Below are 19,732 nucleotides of genomic sequence, written 5' to 3'. Positions count from 1 at the left end.
GTAGCTGCCATTATGATGTGCAGTCATGTTTTCTAAGTCTTGAACTATACAAAGTATTTCAATGGTTGGAATCTGCACTTTTGGATGATATACCAGTTACTATGGTAATCTAATGAGTTACTATGGTAATCTAATTAGACTATGGTAATCTAATGAGTTACTAGGTTATCGAATGAGTTACTATGGTAATCTAATTAGTTACTATGGTAATCTACGTCACAGCAGCTCAGACGAGGCACCAAGCAGTGTGGGCGGGAAGCAATTCCACAGACGCGGAAGGAGATTTTCACAACAAAGCTCAAAAGCTTAGTGATATATGAGATTTATCAGATTGTAGGTGGGTTTATTTTGTACCCTTTGCGTTAATTTTTCACTGTTTGTTGCATTTTTGTTGCGTTTCACTTGATTGTAAAATGTGTCGATCAAAAGGGGGTGTGACGTTCATATTTTGTCAATATTCAGTGTTTTATCCTTCGTAGAAAAATTTAAAATTCCATTATGATTTTTAAGGTGGTCTGTCATAACGTTTTTAGCATTCAATCAGACATTATTGTGAGGTTTTGTATTGGTGTTCCTAAAAATAGATATACCGGCCCCCAGACACATTTTTTGTATCTAAATGTGGCCCCCGAGTCAAAGTAATTGCCCAGGCCTGGACTAGAGTGTGTGCCACTTTTCTCACTGCCTTTCGTAAAAACATGCATTTTTCCACCATTCTTGATTACCTCTCGAGGAACTGAAACGTTTATCCTATTTGCGATTTGAACGGTTCATACAGCCTAAAACAACGCAATCATAGGGCATTTGTATTCAAGAAAGGCTAAATGGCGCCTCACATATTTAATGGGCCAGACGTGAGCTGGACATGGCGTCATGTAAATGCAAGCAATATCACGCAAAACGGGGACCACCAAAGATTGTTCGGCCATACGGCAGAAGAGCAACAGCAGCTTGTCTTAAAGCCTTATGAAGCCGCCCCCGCCAATGTCAGAGGCCATTGTGTATGTGCACGTAGCTCCATGACCACACCCACCACCTCACCTGCCGGCATTAACGTAATTACCCCGGGTGTTGTAGCGGCAGTCATGTTTCACTTCTGTGGAGTTCTTGGTGTGCGTTAAAAAAAGCACTGCTGGTATTTAACAGTGACATGTGTGGATGCCTGCACAACACGCTATTTTGCTTTTTTCCCTGGAGTTCCACTAGCAATACTAATGGCTAGCCATCGTGCTAAATAGAGCCTAGAGACACTTTTCCATCGAGTGCCAACACCGGCGAATAGTGCTCCCCATTGGAATTCATGCAGCCCTTGCATCTGTGCATGCAAATAAATGGGAATACAGAAAAGTAATTGCGCATTGAGAGACTCTAACCTAAGTACAATTGTCACACTAAAAAAATGATATATTTTTGTATTTTGTCATATGCATGTCTCACACCACAAATAGACAAATGTATGATTAGGTCAAGCGAGGGTGCACATGTGATGACGCATGGACCACCCGCGGATCGTAGCTGTTTTGTATTTAAAAAAAAAAGATAAACAGAGCTCAAGGCATAATGTAATGAGAATAAAAAAATAATGTTAATACTGTACTAATGATGAACAAAAAAAAAAAGTTGGCTTTTTAAATAGGGCTGTTAACATTACTGCGTTAACGCACGTGATTAATAAAAAAAAAAATTATATTGTGTTACCGTAAATGAAAAAAAATTTAGTCCGATTATTGACCAAGCCTGACAACCTTGTGTGCTATTTTGTTGCAAATGAAAATGTGCATTTGATCCTTAAATAAAACGTTTAAAAACGTGCCTGATTACATTTTGACTACAAACTTGCATTTGTGTCCAAATATTGGGACCATATGGCGCATTGCACTGCACTGCCGATGAGCGGGTCTAATCAGGTCTTTTTTCATACAAAAGGCGCACCGGATTATAAGGCGCATTAAAGGGGTCATATTATGATTTTTTTTTTCTAAATGTAAAACACTTCCTTGTGGTCTACATAACATGTAATGGTGGTTCTTTGGTCAAAATATTGCATAGATTATGTTTTACAGATCATCTTCAAGCCGCTTTCTGACAGTCTCTTCAGGATGCGCCGTTTTGTGGGCGGTCTTATTTACGTGGCTCACCTTTGACAGCGTCTTCTCCCCGTCATCTTTGTTGTAGCGGTGTAGCGTGCAAGGACGGGAGTGGAAGAAGTGTCAAAAGATGGAGCTAACTTTTTTAATGACATTCAGACTTTGCTTGAATCAATAACGGAGCAGCATCTCATCCGTGGCTCACTAGTGCAATAACGCCGGAAATGTGTCGCATGAAAAACAGTCCGCCCGGAACGCTCTAATAACTAAAGTTCCTTGGGTGAATAATGTAAACTCACTACACCGGTATGTTTTAGCGCTTTCATGGCGAGTTTACTGACAGATATAAGTAAGAACTTTACACTACTTATATTAGAAATGGCAACAGTGGAGGATGAATGTCCCATAACAAGAAGATAGAGGAAAAGAAGAAGCTCATAGACTATGGTGTCGTCGACGGACTAAAAAGGCGGACGCGCGCACATTTTCAGGACTTATGCAGATCCCAAATACAAATCAGCAGGTAAGAAAAGTTGCTTTTGCATAATATTGCGAAACAAAACGCCAGATAATATCTTACCTTACAGTACACACACCATAATAATATTTGTATGTTGAAGCATAGTACAATCCATTAAGCGGTGCAACTTCATAGCTTACCAAAGTCGTACTAAAATATTTTGATAGATGTTCTATATTTTCAATGGAACATATAAACTGTTGGTTTTGTTTACTTACTATAATAATAATAATAATAATAATAATGGATTAGATTTTATATCGCGCTTTTTTATTATTAGACACTCAGAGCGCTACACACAGAAAAGTGGGAACCCATCATTCATTCACACCCTGTGGTGGTAAGCTACATTTTTAGCCACAGCTGCCCTGGGGTAGACTGACGGAAGCGAGGCTGCCAGTTTGCGCCTATGGCCCCTCCGACCACCACCTATCATTCATTCTTCATTCATTCACCAGTGTGAACGGCACCGGGGGCAAGGGTGAAGTGTCCTGCCCAAGGACACAACGGCAGCGATTTGGATGTCAAGAGGCGGGGAGCGAACCTGCAACCCTCAGGTTTCTGGCACGGCCGCTCTACCCACTACGCCATACCATATACTACACATATCTCGTTTGTGTGACTGCCATCTACTGGTCACACTTATTATTACACCATGTACCAAATAAAATAGCTTCAAGGTCTGTAAACCATTGGCGTTGTTAGGCCTATTTTAGGGGGGGCTCAAGCCCCCCTAAAATGTTCTTAAGCCCCCCTAAATAATTTGGTGTTAAAAAAAAAAAAAAAAAAAAAAATCTTTTTTTTTTTTTTTTTACAAATACATGCCGACATATTCATTATAAAGTGGCACGAATATGAGTTTAAATAGATAATCATATAACCTGTCATTATTCACTCAGTTTCCCCTCACTTCATAGTGTAAGGTAGAGAGCCCCTTTAGTGCGTCGGTATCCAATCAATTCCACTTGTTCATATAGAAAATGCCCACATCACTCAAAATCCAGTCCGCATTTTTTCTGCGACCTTGCTTGCGGTCTGGCAGGTGTAAGAAGCACATTAGCACACAGCACTGCAGAACAAGAACCTTGTGTCTGCAATTGTAAATAATTTAGTTTTTAAGTTTTGTGTTTCTTGTAGAATCTATATGAAGTAATATACATTAGCCTATTGTTAAAATAATGAAAACAACATCATTAAATATATTTGTTTTATTGTATTGTTACATTAATAGCTGTTGTATTATTATAGAATGACTTGTTAAACATTTCATAGGATTTTCAGAGGGTGGAAAAACCAAGACATTTAATATAAAATGTAAAATGAATAAATACATAAAAATAAAAATTAAAAAAATGGTTAAAAGCCATCGTCTCGGGGAGCATTTCATTTCGTCCCGTGCATTTTATTTACCGTCCCCGGGACGACGGGACTACATTATTCTCAAGCCCTGGAAGTTACATTTTATTGTTTGCATTGCACTTTGAAGATGGTCCCTCAGCTCTTTGACAGTTGTGGCTGTTTTTCAGATCAGCAGACTAAGTCTTTCTTATTTACAGTATATATAAATGTTTCTCATTTCTATTCAGACTTCCATATATATTTAATTTCCTTAACGGCTTGCCATAATATATATATGAATAAATTATATACAAGCCAAATTATCCCGATCCAGATATTACTTTAATTCAAGTAATTAAGTAATATTTCCAGGGCTTGAATTTACAACCATTTTAGTCACATATGTGCCCAAAATGTAATATGTGCAACTTCAAAATATTTGGGAACAAACAATTATTGTATTGTGAGCGAAAGTTGTGGCATATGTTGTGAATTAAAGGCCTACTGAAACCCACTACTACCGACCACGCAGTCTGATAGTTTATATATCAATGATGAAATCTTAACATTGCAACACATGCCAATACGGCCGGGTTAACTTATAAAGTGCAATTTTAAATTTCCCGGGAAACTTCCGGCTGAAAACGTTTCGGTATGATGACGTTTGCGCGTGACGTCACGGGTTGAAGCAGACATTTTGGAATAGCACGGTGGCCAGCTTAAGTCGTCTGTTTTCACCACATAATTCCACAGTATTCTGGACATCTGTGTTGGTGAATCTTTTGCAATTTGTTCAATCAACAATGGAGACTGCAAAGCAAAGAAGAAAGCTGTAGGTGGGATCGGTGTATTAGCGGCTGGCTACAGCAACACAACCAGGAGGACTTTGACTTGGATAGCAGACGCGCTACCGTGAGTACAGCTTTGGCTTCCAAACATTTGATCGCTTGCGTGGCGCTATGTGCATGTCACGTACGTAACTTTGGGGAAACATATGTTTCTTGCCGACTCTGATGGCGGCTGGCGTGTCGTCGAAAGCTACAACGCCGTCCGCCGCCGCGCCGCTGTCCTCACCTGTCTGGGTTGACTTCCTCCGTCTACGGGCCGCCGACCGCACCGATCATCGTGGTGAAGTCCTTCGTCGCGCCGTCGATCGCTGGAACGCAGGTGAGTACGGGTGTTGATGAGCAGATGAGGGCTGGCGTAGGCGGAGAGCTAATGTTTTTAGCATAGCTCTGTTGAGGTCCCGTAGCTAAGTTAGCTTCAATGGCATTATTAGCAACAGCATTGCTAGGCTTCGCCAGGCGGCACAACATTGACCGTGTGGTTACAGGTCCAGGGTTTGGTAGTATTGTTGATCTTCTGTCTATCCTTCCAGTCAGGGGCTTATTTCTTCTGTTTCTATATGCAGTTAAGCACGATGCTATCATGTTAGCTCCGTAGCTAAAGTGCTTCGCCGATGTATTGTTGTGGAGATAATAGTCACTGTGAATGTCCATTTTGCGTTCTCGACTCTCATTTTCAAGAGGATATAGTATCCGAGGTGGTTTAAAATACAAATCCGTGATCCACAATAGAAAAAGGAGAGAGTGTGGAATCCAATGAGCCCTTGTCCCTAAGTTACGGTCAGAGCGAAAAAAGATACGTCCTGCACTGCACTCTTATCCTTCACTCTCACTTTCCTCATCCACGAATCTTTCATCCTGGCTCAAATTAATGGGGTATCGTTGCTTTCTCCGTCCGAATCGCTCTCGCTGCTGGTGTAAACAATGTGCAAATGTGAGGAGCCCTTCAACCTGCGACGTCACGCTACTTCCGGTACAGGCAAGGCTTTTTTATCAGCGACCAAAAGTTGCGAACTTTATCGTCGATGTTCTCTACTAAATCCTTTCAGCAAAAATATGGCAATATCGCGAAATGATCAAGTATGACACATAGAATGGATCTGCTATCCCCGTTTAAATACGAACATTTAATTTCAGTAGGCCTTTAATAACATAGAGGCTAATGCCCTGACTTTCATTGTGTTTCAGTGTGTCTTGAAGGATCATGCAAGTAATTGTTTCTTGTTGATGCTGTAAACAAAATGTCACTGTGCAAACCCATGTTTGTTGTTGTACTGAACACAGATTGAAACTAAACCGACTGAAATAATAATAATAACAATGAATAATTTCTAAGTCTTTGTTAGCCGTTTGTGAAGTTTTGTGCTACAGGTAAACTTCACAAGATGCATCCTGCATCTTCTGGGGGCTAAGCCCCCCGTGTCCTTAAGAGCTAGTGACGCCCCTGCTGTAAACACAACCAAAATTATTCCGTACATTAGGCGTTGTCGAGTTTTGAGAAAATGAAAGGATTTTAAGTGCACCTTATAGTCCGAAAAATACGGTATGTTAAGTTTACCCCCTTTACCTCAAGTAGATTGCCAACCTGTGGGAAAGACTACGTCTTGCCTACATGATGAATAATCAAGATCATGAATCGTGATTTTAATATTGATAAAAATACGACCCAGCATCCTCTGCAGTGGACACTGTTTTATGTCCAATTCTTTTGTCAGAGTTACAAAGTGTGGAGAAAAAAATAGCCCTGTTGTGTCAAACACAAATGTCCACTGTAGAGGACACTGGCTCTCAGGTGGGTATGCAAGAAGAACCTTTATTTTGTTAATGTTATATTACCTAGCCTGCTCCAAGACACGATGGGCCGAGGGTATCCTGTGGCAACACATTCCAAAATGGCGGTTTGGTGGACAGTGAGGGTGAGGTTTTCCGGTCCGACTAGGATCATTGGTTCTTTGTAAACAGAAGACTGGGAACCTGAAAAAAAGCACATATAAGATAGGAATGAGAATGATGGATGGTGTCCTTTAATTGGATTTCTCTACAGGGCCTCGACCGATATACTGAATCTCTTAGATCAGGCAGATAAACAATAGCTTTGGAAAATCCTGGGAATATACCTGAGGGATGAAAGCGGCAACAAAAGATCAGGACCCAGAACATAAAACAAAAAGCTATTAATCTATTATAGACAGTGTGTTCTACAATAAAAAAAAAGAAGACTGTTTTGTAGTACAGTATATGAACGTTAGGGTGGAGAAAATGTACCAACCTGAAACCGTGAGGAGGGCCTCAGTGCTGTGTTTTACTCCTGCGCTGTTATGTGCCACACAGCAGAACTTTCCACTGTCCTCCTCGCGTACTCCTGTGATCTGCAGGACACCCGTTGGTAAAAGGGTGTACCTATAGAGGAAAATAAGGTCAAACACAATATACATAATACATTATTGCCCTCTGTCGATGTTTGTGTATCATCTTCCGTTTCTTACTACAACCAACGAATCTAAGGTTTACGGTTTGGTGGCTTGATTTTGGAACTTTGCAGATGATTTAGTCCTACATGCAGGGAGAGGATTTCTGCCTCAGGTAGAGAGGTTTGAGTAGTCTGAGGTCGTGTTGAGGTAGACAGACTGTGCAGAAATGTTTTAGACTTCCTGAAGGTAAAGCTATACATATATAACTTCCATTTGGTACTGTGACCAAAATGATGGGATTAGTGGATAGAAGCAGAATATGATTATCCACTGTGTCTCCAGATGATGTCACCCTGGTGATGGTGTTAGTGCAACAACAGCATTGAAGGCTTGTGCGGTGAAGTTCACACAAGGAGGGACACTCATAGCTTTGGATTTTTTTTTAAACTTTAAATTCCATCCATCCATCCATCTTCAACCTATACGTTTTTATTGCAATCAAACATTTTTGGCATTGAATAACATAGTGAACATACTAGACAACTTCTCTTTTAGTAGTAAGTAGGGTTGTGCCGATACCAATAAAATGTAATTCGATACTTTTTGAAATAAAGGGGAGCACAAAAAAATTGCATTATTGGCTTTATTTTAACAAAAAACGTTACGGGACATTAAACATATGTTTCTTATTGCAATTTAGTCCTTAAATAAATTAGTGAACATACTAGACAACTTGTCTTTTATTAGTAAGTAAACAAACAAAGGCTCCTAATTTAGCTGCTGATGTATGCAGTAACATATTGTGTCATTTTCCATTCTAATATTTTGTCAACAATATGCGGGACAAGCTGTAAAACTTGGTTATTAATCCACTTGTTCATATCTGCTTACTTTCTCTCTTAACATGTTCTATCTACACTTCTGTTAAAATGTATTAAACACTTATTCTTCTGTTGTTTGTATACTTTACATTAGTTTTGGATGATACAACACATTTAGGTATCATTCTGATACCAAGTAGTTACAGGATCATACATTGGTCATATTCAAAGTCCTCATGTGTGCAGGGACATATTTACTGAGTTTATAAACATTATATGAATTTAAAAAAAAGAAAAAACTATTTGTGACGATAAAAAATATAGATGTATTCATATTGACTAGATACGCTCCTGTACTTGGTATCATTACAGTGGATGTCAGGTGTAGATGCACCCATGGCATTTGTTTACATTCACTAACGGTTCCATTAGTGGTGACGCCGGTGAGCCTGTTGTATCCTCCTACGGTGTGTAGTGAAACATGTTTAGCTATTCCTCGTCCTGCAGGGATGATACTTGTAAGAAACTCACTTTATTTGTCACCATGGAGGCGAGGATTAGTGATTTAGAAGTAGCTAAAACACTGCAGACTGCGGATGGATGTTCGCCGCCAGCTAGCTAACCATGTCTTAAAGCACCTCTTTATGAGGGTGTTACAGTGTTATAACTTCACCTTTATCGTTAGTTTTTAAGCCAAAATGCGTCCGTTCTCCCTTTTCTGTCTACACACCATGTCTGTTTGTAAGTACTCTGTGATTGTGCGCTGCCGAACACGCTCCTCTGCTCATAAACCCAGCAATGTCATGAACTTGAATGTTGCACGATTGCACCAAGTTTTCTTGGTGCAATCGTGCAACATTCCTAGTTTGTGAACCCGTTCTCAAACAATGGCAATAAAACTATTCTGATTCTGATTCTGATTCTGAACTGTAATGCCCGTTAAAAAAAAAAAAAAAAGAAAGATGTATTGCAAACTAGTACTTTTCAAACAGAGTATAGTACCGATTCATTAGTACCGCGATACTATACTAGTACCGGTATACCGTACAACCCTAGTAGTAAGTAAGCCAACGGGTTACTAAGGCTCCTAATTTGGCTGCTGACGTATGCAGTAACATATTGTATTATTATCCATTGTATTATTTTGTCAAAATTATGAGGGACACGTAGTAGAAAATGGATAGATTATTAATCTGCTTGTCCATGTACTTGTTAAATTCAGGAGCGAAAGCTTGCTGTTAGCGGTTAGCTATCATATCCTCCTACGACAGGCCTTGGCAATTATTTTGCCTTGGGGGGCCAAATTTAGGGACAAAAATGTGTCTGGGGGCCGGTATACCGGTAACTATTTTTAGGAACACTAATACAAAACCTCACAATAATGTCTGAATGTTAAATACAATATGACAGACCGCCTTAAAAAAAACGGAATGGAATTTTATTTTTTTTTACTGAATGAGACACCCAGAATGTACATGAAAATAAAGAATGTGGGATTTACAATATTAACTATGAACGATAAAACACTGAATATTGACAACATATGAACGTCACACCGCCTCTCGATCAACATATTTTACAATCAAGCAAAACGCAACAAAAATGCAACAAACACAGCCAAATATAAACGCGAAGGAGTCAAAAAAAAACACCTACTATCTGATGTATCTGATATATCACTAAGCTTTAGATCTTTGTTGTAAAAATCTCCTACCGCGTCTGTCCCGGACACCCAGGCTGGCCGCTCTGGAAACACTCTGTGGAAACGCTCCCCACCCACACTGCTTGGTGCCTGGTCTGAGCTTCTATGACTTAGATGACCATAGTAACTAATTAGATGACCATAGTAACTAGTAGAGAAATGTATGCAAAAGTGCAGATTCCAACCACTGAAACACTTTGTATAGTAATTTCAAAACATCACTGCACATCATAATGGCAGCTACAGTTTCCATCTTAAAGATTAAAAAAAAATATTTGGGAATGTCCGGCGGGCCAAATTGAAAAGCTTAACGGGCTGCATGCGGCCCCGGGGCCTTAATTTGCCCAGGTCTGTCTTTCGGTGTGAAATGAAGCATGTTCAGCTACCCCTCATCCCTCTGGGATGATAATTGTAAGAAACATAGTTTATGTGTTGCCATGTAGGCGAGGATTAGTGATTTAGTAGTAGCTAAAACACTGTGTGGACGGACATTAGGCGCTAGCTAGTCTAGCTAGCTATGTTTTATTGCACCGCTTGCAGACTGCCGCTTCAGTGCTTTAGATCCACCTATATCATTAGTTATAAAGCCAAAATACTTCCATTCTCCCTCTTTTGTGTCTACCCTGTTTCTGCTCGCAAGTTGTCTGTGCGTGTGTTGATTTTAAGCAGTGGTATTTCCCAAAGACAGTATACTACCTTTTTCAATTCATTAGTACCGTGGTACGTTAGCAGTAACGGTGTACCATACAACCCAAATATGTTTTAAACAATGTCCGTGTATTCAGTAGACTTGTGGTTAGGACAGTAATAACAAGATGGTGCAGCATAGTGTACGCTTTGACCTAGCTTAAAGGGGGCTGTTTGCAGCTTGCTTACTTAAAGTTACTTTTTTAACTAAAAATATAACAAGAACACCACTGGCTATCTTTTTTTTTAACAATAGTGGTTTAAAGCAGTGATTCTCTAACTGTGGTACGTGTACCACAAGTGGTATGCAGGCTCCATACAGCTAAAGAATAACTTGATTAAAATACAGTGTTTTTTTCTCTTATATTGAAACACAGTGTTACTGTTCAAATTGTGTGTAATGTTACAGTGGTCAAAAATATTTAATATACTTGTTAAATAAAAGCTCTGCCTTGTTTTTAATGAATACCTAGGCCTACTATGCTACTGTATTTTAATGTTGGTCATATGGTGGTACTTGGAGAGACAAGTTTTTTCTGACGTGGTACTTGGTAAAAAAAAAGTTTGAGAATCACTGGTTTGAAGGAACGTACATGTGTTTTTATTAGGGTTGTGAACGATAAACCGATGCGACCGAGTATTCGATTCAACAAGTGAGCGATTAGATTGCATCGGTAGCAGACTCCTCAATCAATGCGAATAATCCATGAATTCCTAGCTGAATAGGTTGTAGAGTCATGGATCGGTTATCGCGAGACTTTGCATGGGTTGGCTAGATTACAATATGCATCAGCGTCTCTAAAACAACGCGAGAGCTGAAGCTACTCGCCAAACGCGGTAGCCGCCAAGCTGGTATTAGCACGAGTGATAAACAAGAGACAACACGGAAAATGAATGTGGAGGAGAACGAAAGCGTCAGTCTGACCGAAGGTGATAATGGAAGGAGAAAGATTTTCAACGCATCGGGGAGACAGAAATCCAAAGTGTGGAAAGTTTTTGGGTTTTATAAGAAGGAAGGGAAGCTCGACAGAAGCCATGCTATTTGTAAATTGTGTCGAGCATCGTTGACGTACACTGGCAGCACTACAAATCTCGACCAGCATGCAAAGAGGAAACACGGCCAAGAGTACGGTGAGTTAAAACCCCGTGCCAACGAGCAGGAGTGTGCAGCAAGCAGTAGCACACAGCCAGGGAGCACCATTCCTAACTTATTCGGGCAACTTGGTCACAATTCAGCACGCGCTAAGGAAATCACAGCGTCAATTACGCGTTTTATTGCCAAGGGATTATGTCCTTACAACATTGTTGAGTGGGAAGGATTTCAGGATTTAATTCATACGTTAGAGCCCAGGTATAAGATACCGTCCCGAAATCATATGACCAACACGTGCATGCCAGCGCTACCTACCTCTAGTGTTCAAAACACTATATGCTCAGGTTGAAATAATGAATCTTTGTTACCTACCTCTAGTGTTCAAAACTATGCTCAGGCTGAAATATTGCACTTTGTTGTTACTATTCGGTGCTACTTTTACCTCTGGAGTTCCCATCCTACAATTCAGCCAGACTTTTTTTGGTCCATGTCTAAAAATAAATACATTGACATGTGATTTTGTTGTTCTGTTTTTTTTGCCAGTGCCATAAAGCCACAATGCTTGGGGATTTGGAGTCTTGAATATTACTCGTCAAATCGAATCGTATCATTCGGAATCGAATCCAATCGAATCGGTCTGTAATAAAAGGATATCGTTTTTTAATCGAATCGTAACCTGTGTATCTAGATGCATATCGAATCGTTTATCAGAGAGAGATGTGCAACCCTAGTTTTTATACGTCCTTATTTTTCGCAATTGCTAATATTTTTTGTCCTCAGATCCCATCCGATTTTCAAGTAGCGATCGGATATTTTCACAATAGATTATAGAAAAATGTATGAAACTAAAGTAAACATAGCACTTTTTATAAATAAGTGTTAATATAATGGCTGGCACTCACCGCTGTCTTGTACACATATGCAGTGCTTCCGGAAAGTATTCACAAGTATTCGCTGTAAATACTTATTTATGTACACTTGATTTTGTAGTTTTTGATTTTTAATACATTTTTAAAAAATTCTAAAAAAAACTTTTTCAACTGGTCATTATGGTGTATGTGTAGAATTTTGAGGACAACATGAATTTATCCCATTTTTGAATAACACTGTAACATATTGAAATGTGGAAAAAGTGAAGCAGTGAGAAAACTTTTCAGATGCACTGTACATACAAACAACAAACTAGTGCACACAAAAGCCGTCCCAGAGAAGCAACTTACAATCTGCTGTCATGGTGTTGTTACGACTGGCTTCACATTCAACGATAGCTAAAAACAGTAGCTCCAACAAACGGAACTAAAGCATGTGTGTGTGTACTGTAATAGTCCTAGTCCTAGACCAGTGGTTCTTAACCTGGGTTCGATCGAATTCTAGGGGTTCGGTGAGTCGGCCTCAGGGGTTCGGCGGAGGTCAAGACACACCCGACTCATCGTGTAAATAAAAACTTCTCCCTATCTGCGTATTATGGATACCCCCAAACAATGTTCCCTCTGATTTTCCATATGCGTGCGCAAAGGCAAAAACTCCTCGAGCATTCAGTGGAGCAGTCCCAAACCTGACTAAATAACAAGTTAAATGTTTTATTATTATAATCAAATGGCAGCAGTCATTTCCTGGAATCAGAGACATTTCTGTACCCATTGAACTGAAGCAAACAATTGCCACGCACTTAGATGAGCTTGCAAAGTCTCTCGACGGATATTTCCCTACAAGAGAGTCATATCCAGCATGGGTGAGACAGCCGTTCACGTTTGCTGTTGAGACAGCAAGTGTCAATGTTGAATACCTCGACGAAATCATTGAAATTCAGCAGAGCCAAGGTTCAACAGCAACTCTTCAGAACAACAACGCTCTCAACGTTTTGGTGTCGACAAATGGAAAAGTATCCAGTTATTGCTAAGAAAGCCCTGGAGTTTTTTTAATAGCATTTGTTACAACATATCTTTGCGAGCGGTCCTTTTCGAGGGTGCTTGACATAAAAACGAAGAAAAAGAACATACTTTGACATGACAATGAGAGTGGAACTTGCCAAGGTGAAGCCACGCATATCTGAACTGATCTCTCATAAGGCAACAGCAGAAGTCACACTGATTTGCAGGTGTGTAATTTGTTGTGAGTTCATGCACTGTGTTGGTTTTGTTCTTTGAACAAGGTGATGTTCATGCACGGTTCATTTTGTGCACCAGTAAAAACACATAACTTTGTCTTGAATTTTGAAAAAAATAAACATTTTATTTTTCACTAAAGAAGGGTTCGGTGAATGCGCATATGAAACTGCTGGGGTTCGGTACCTCCAACAAGGTTAAGAATCACTGTCCTAGACTAATACCATGTACTGTAATATTGTACATGGTAATTGGGATGTGTTATATATTGTATATATTATATAAGATAATATTATAATATATCAGTATATATTGTATACTGTATATATAATATGTAAATATTACATATATGTTATATTGCTACTATGGTACATTTGTAGTCTACTTTATACCTGCATTATCCTTTCCATCCTTTGTAACTGAGCTACTGTGTGAAACAATTTCCCTTGTGGATCAATACAGTTTGTCTAAGTCTAAGTCTAAGTGTTACGTGGGGTGTAGTTTGCATTATCCAAATGAAATTACGCCCCCCATTTACACTTTTCATGTCCGACAGGAATTTGGAGTGTGATAGAGAATTTTTTTTTCCTCCAGGACATTTGTGAGGTCAGACACTAAATGTGGGATGAGAGGACCCGATCTCCCTTCCAGTTCATTCCAAAGAAAAACGGAATTTTCTAAAAGTTTGCTGAACTTTAAAATCCCAAAAGCAACGTACAAATCTCTGGCCCAAAATGTGATTCATTAATTGATTGATTGATCAATTAAGATGTGTTTCTCCATACTTTTTACTTATGTAGTAAACAATAAATTGCCAATAAAGAGTCATATCACATTAGTGTGTCATGATTAGGGGTGGCCCTGTGAGGAGGTGGCGACTTGTCCAGGGTGTACCCTGCCTTCTGCCCGAATGCAGCTGAGATAGGTTCCAGCACCCCCCGCAACCCCGAAAGGGACAAGCGGTAGAAAATGGATGGATGGATGCATTAGGGTTGTACGGTATACCGGTAATAGCATTGTACTGCGATACTAATAAATCATGTTTGGTACTATATCGCCTCTAAAAAGTACCGCTCCGCCACCCAACCCCCCCATGCCCGCGCCGTTGTCATGTCGTGTCATTGCTGATTTACGAGCAGACGAGCATGTTCGGCAGCGCACAATCACGGAGTACTTACAAGCATACACGGTGTGTAGACAGAAAAGGGAGAACGGACTCATTTTGGCTTAAAAACTAAACACCCATCGGAAGAGGTGCTTTAAGACTTGGCTAGCTAGCTAGCGGCGAAAGTCCAGCCCCAGTCGGCAGTGTTTTAGCTACTTCTAAATCACTAATCCTCGCCACCATGGCGACAAATAAAGTAAGTTTCTTACAAGTATCATCCCTGCAAGACGAGGAATAGCTAAACATGTTTCACTACACACCGTAGTTTACCGGCGCCAAAATGTAAACAAACGCCTTTGGTGGATCTACACCTAACATCCATTGTAATGTAAAAAAGTACAGGAGCGTATCTAATCGATACTACTATGATTACGTCAATATTTTTTGGCATCACAACATCTTATTTCGTTTTTTTAAAATGTATAGTATGTTTATAAACTCAGGAAAAATGTCCTGGACACATGAGGACTTTCAATATGACCAATGTATGATCCTGTAACTACTTGGTATCGGATTGATACCCAAATGTGTGGTATCATCCAAAACTACTGTAAAGTATCAAACAACAGAATAAAAAGTGATTATTACATTTTAACAGAAGTGTAGACAGAACATGTTAAACGAGAAAGTAAGCAGATATTATATAGATTATATATATATATTAAAATAGATTAATAATTCATTTTCTACCACTTGTCCTTAATAATTTTGACAAAATAATAGAATGGAAAATAACACAATATGTTACTGCATACGTCAGCGGACTAAATTAAGAGCCTTTGTTTGCTTACTTACTAATAAAAGACAAGTTGTCTTGTATTTTCACTATTTTATGTAGGGACTAAATTGCAATAAGAAACATATGTTTGATGCACCCTAAGATTTTTTGTTAAAATAAAGACAATAATGCAATTTTTTGTGGTCCCTTTTATTTAGAAAAGTACCGAAAAGTATCTAAATAATTTAGGTACCGGTACCAAAATATTGGTATTGGGACAACACCAGTCATGATGTACTACAATTCAAACCTTTTGTCCTTGGTGTCCACAGGACGGCCATCTTTTTCCCAGCTGATAACGGGCTCTGGCAGGCCGTGAATCTGGCACTGGAATCTGGCCACACCAGACTCCTCAACATGCACCGCCTCTGGTTGTACGTGGAAGTCCGCCATGGCTAAGGGAAGAGCAGAGTGAAGTGTTTTGATTATTTTGGCCATGCACTGTCTAAAGCGATGCGAGAAAACTAACTATAATGACATATTTCTGCATACACATGCAACAACTTCTCTTTGCAAAACGTTGAATGTGCCCTTCTGGGAATTCACCGTCAATAAAGGATACTCTCATTTTTTTTCCGCGAACAGTAAAATAAAATAGTCACCCTTCCTTTTTTTTCCAGTCAGCTCACAAAGCTTGTGACCAGAGGTCAAGGAAGCACCGTAAATCATTTATAATGGATGTATGGGTCTTTTTCTTCACGAGCCGACGAGAATGTCACTTTTTCGAAACACCTATCTCGACATGGAAACACTTGGCTGCTCCTCCTGTGTAGGACTAGAAGCTCTGCATTCATCTCATTTTTGAAAACTACACTTTTGTTAGTGTACTCAGTGGTGGACACAAGAACTTACTACAACTACATTTTCAGTATACAGTACAATGATGAAGATGCTACAAAAAAACGGCCATGGCATTTACAAGAGAAATATAAGTGACCGTTTTCTGTCTTTTTTATGTTCAATGTTAATATATTGTAGAAATCAAACATAAACATTAAGGTGACTTTTGTTGTGTTATACAACAAATAATTATTTTTTTAATGATTTTTTTATTTTAGCTCAGTTTCAGTTTATTTCGAACATGCATACCATACAATTCATCACATATTTCCAGTTGTTTCATTACAGCACGTCCGAAAAGGAGTAGGAAGAGCTGAGCTTATTTAGTCCTACCCCTTTTCATACCATATAAATTTTATCCTACTTCCTTGTTCTCTGTAAAATAACAGTGAAAAAATACATAATTATCATATAATATACCATAGTAAGTAAACAAATATTAAATACATAAATAATCTTTGTGTCAATAAAAAAAAAACGAAAGACAAAAAACTATTACACAATATTTAAAATTTTTATTTGATGCAAAAAATGCCATTTTTATTTTATTTTATTTTATTAGGTCGCAACACAATATCAATACTATAATTATAGTATATCAGTGGTTCTCAAACTTTTTTGACCAACTACCACCTCAGAAAACACTTGGCTCATCATAGAACCACCATAATGACCAACATTAAAATACAGTGGTGTAGTGGGCCTAAGTATTCATTAAGAACAAGGCAGAGGAATATGTCACGTATATGTTTTGGCCACTGTCACATTACACACAGTTTGAACAGTAACACTGTGTTTGAATATCTAACTGCTTTTTTATGGCGTAAAACTAGAGTAAGCCCCCTACACAGTTTAAGAATCTGTAGTATGTTATGTTGCATTACAATTAGAGATGTCCGATAGTATCGTTTTTTTTATTATCTGTGTCGTTTTTTTTTGTTTTTTGTTTTTTTACTAAATCAACATAAAAAACACAAGACACACTTACAATTAGTACACCAACCCAAAAAACCTCCCTCCCCCATTTACACTCATTCAGACTCATTCACACAAAAGGGTTGATTCTTTCTGTTATTAATATTCTGGTTCTTACATTATATATCAATATATAACAATACAGTCTGCAAGGGATACAGTCCGTAAGCACACATGATTGTATGTGCTGCTGGTCCACTAATAGTACTAACCTTTAACAGTTAATTTTACTAATTTTCATTAATTACTAGTTTCTATGTAACTGTTTTTATATTGATTGACTTTCTTTTTTATTCAAGAAAATGTTTTTAATTTATTTATCTTATTTTATTTTATTATTATTTTTAAAAAGTACCTTATCTTCACCATACCTGGTTGTCCAAATTAGGCATAATAATGTGTTAATTCCACGACTGTATATATCGGTATCGGTTGATATCGGTATCGGTAATTAAGAGTTGGACAATATCGGAATATTGGATATCGGCAAAAAGCCATTATCGGGCATCCCTAATTATAATAGTACTGTACCTCAACTTAAGAGTGCCCCAATTTAAGAGTGTTTTAAGATAAGAGCTGTCAATTGGCTAATTAAAATGTTAAAGATGTACGCAAAAATTTGACTTACCAGCATGCCACCATTATCGTTAGCGCAGCAAATGTTAGAGCGAACCTCGTAAAATCAGACCAAAACATCCGTTAGCTTACTCGCCAGTGTGTTTGACTATAGGGGGAAAAAAGACTGTACTAAAATAATGAATCAAATCAAATAATTCCACATAATTAAGTAATTATTTGGAGTACCACTAGATGGAATCTGTTTACCACTAGTGAATCACTGCCATAGAAGTCCGCTCTCCAAGATAAATGCTGTACATTATTATTACATTACTTCATAGAAATACAGTAATTGTGTGTACGACATTATGTTGTGTTAGTAGGAAGGGGATTCATATGGCCCCATTCGTCGCGGTTTACCTGATGCACGAAACGTGACGAAATGGAGGGGTGCACGATCCACTTTAGCCGCCAGGTGGCAGTAGAGTTTTGAATATCTTAAAATGTGTTTTGTGGCAATTACAACTTTGACCACAGCGTCAGTTGCAATGTAGAGTGGCACTTTCCCTAATTTTCAGCCGACTGCATTGCAAAATTCTGACGTGAGAGCCACTCGGGAACGGGGCCATATGAATCCCCTGACTAATGTAAACGTTTGTTTTTCTTTTTGAAAGGCCTGTTACATGGTCATTGGTATATATTGTATATATGTTATAGACATAATATAATATATCTGTAGATATATTATTCTGTACACATATTATGTATATATTCGTATATATGTTAGATTTTTTATCGCTATATTAGTCTATTTATACCTGCATTGTCCTTTCCATCCTTACACTTTCCATCATTGTAACTGAGCTACTGTGTTGAACAATTTCCCTTGTGGATCATTAAAGTTTGTCTAAGTCTAAGTCTAAGTCTAAATTGTGCACTTTTGATTTCAATTGAATTTATTGGGTGGCGTTGATTTGAGATGCAAGTGTTTTGAGTAAAGACCTCCATCAAGGAAAAAACAAATACATTCGTAAGTTGAGGTACTAATGTATAATATAATAATTCTATAAATAAGTAAACTAAAACTAATACTTTTTCAAAATAATTTAAAGTTAATAGCTTCAAAGCTTTTGTGATAAACTGGGTTGTAATTAGCTGAAGAGCATCTCTGTATGGCAAGCTTCCGTGGTCTCTACTATTAGTGGACCAGCCAGGATCATCCTTTGATGCTCTTTTTAAGCCAGGCGATGTGACAAAACCACCCCAGAAATGAAAATAACACACATACAGTGGGCAACTTTGAACTTGCAAGATGTTTAATATTCAACAGTCCTCCACTACTAAAGGAATGACTTATGAAGAGGGAACTAATGTTTAACATAGATGTGTACTTTAGGGGGAGTGTCTGAACTGAGGCCAGTCAGAACGCATTACGAATCGTAAGATCTCTATCAGGCTTGAAAATGCATTTCAGTTTACACCTCTCAGGGGCCTGGGAGCAAACCCAGTTATTCTTAATCGCTGCTTCACAGCACCATAACCTTTACTAAAGTGAAAAGATTTCATATACAGCCACGCAGACCCACATTGCGTCCTGAAGGCACGACATGAGAGGCCTTTAAAGTGTTACAGGTGAGGATTTCTTCTATCGGTACACACACACACACACACACAATCACAACAATAACACTCTTTCTTGTCCAACTGCCATGTTGAACGCTTGCTGAAGGTGATCTGTGAAAACATACATAGATTTCCCGACATATGTAACTAGGTCGGTCAGGCGTGTTTTAAAAATTCAACACAG

The 19,732-nt window shown here is 38.6% G+C and overlaps 1 protein-coding gene across 2 annotated transcripts in view; it reads right to left on the bottom strand.

Annotated features, from left to right (window-relative positions):
• Window positions 1–19,732, bottom strand: part of igdcc3 (immunoglobulin superfamily, DCC subclass, member 3) — a 290,154-nt gene that overhangs the window by 101,105 nt on the left and 169,317 nt on the right. For both annotated transcript variants that reach the window (XM_062030995.1, XM_062031005.1), the window contains 3 exons: window positions 15,803–15,947; window positions 7,060–7,190; window positions 6,627–6,764 (listed from right to left, as the gene is read on the bottom strand). In XM_062030995.1, the coding sequence (XP_061886979.1) occupies window positions 6,627–6,764; window positions 7,060–7,190; window positions 15,803–15,947 (414 nt within the window). The remainder of the gene's footprint in view (window positions 1–6,626; window positions 6,765–7,059; window positions 7,191–15,802; window positions 15,948–19,732) is intronic.

This window comes from Entelurus aequoreus, linkage group LG02 (assembly GCF_033978785.1).
Source record: "Entelurus aequoreus isolate RoL-2023_Sb linkage group LG02, RoL_Eaeq_v1.1, whole genome shotgun sequence".
Lineage (NCBI taxonomy): Eukaryota > Metazoa > Chordata > Actinopteri > Syngnathiformes > Syngnathidae > Entelurus > Entelurus aequoreus.
Note: the sequence above shows the minus strand (reverse complement) of the source record. Positions and strands in the feature narration are given on the sequence as shown.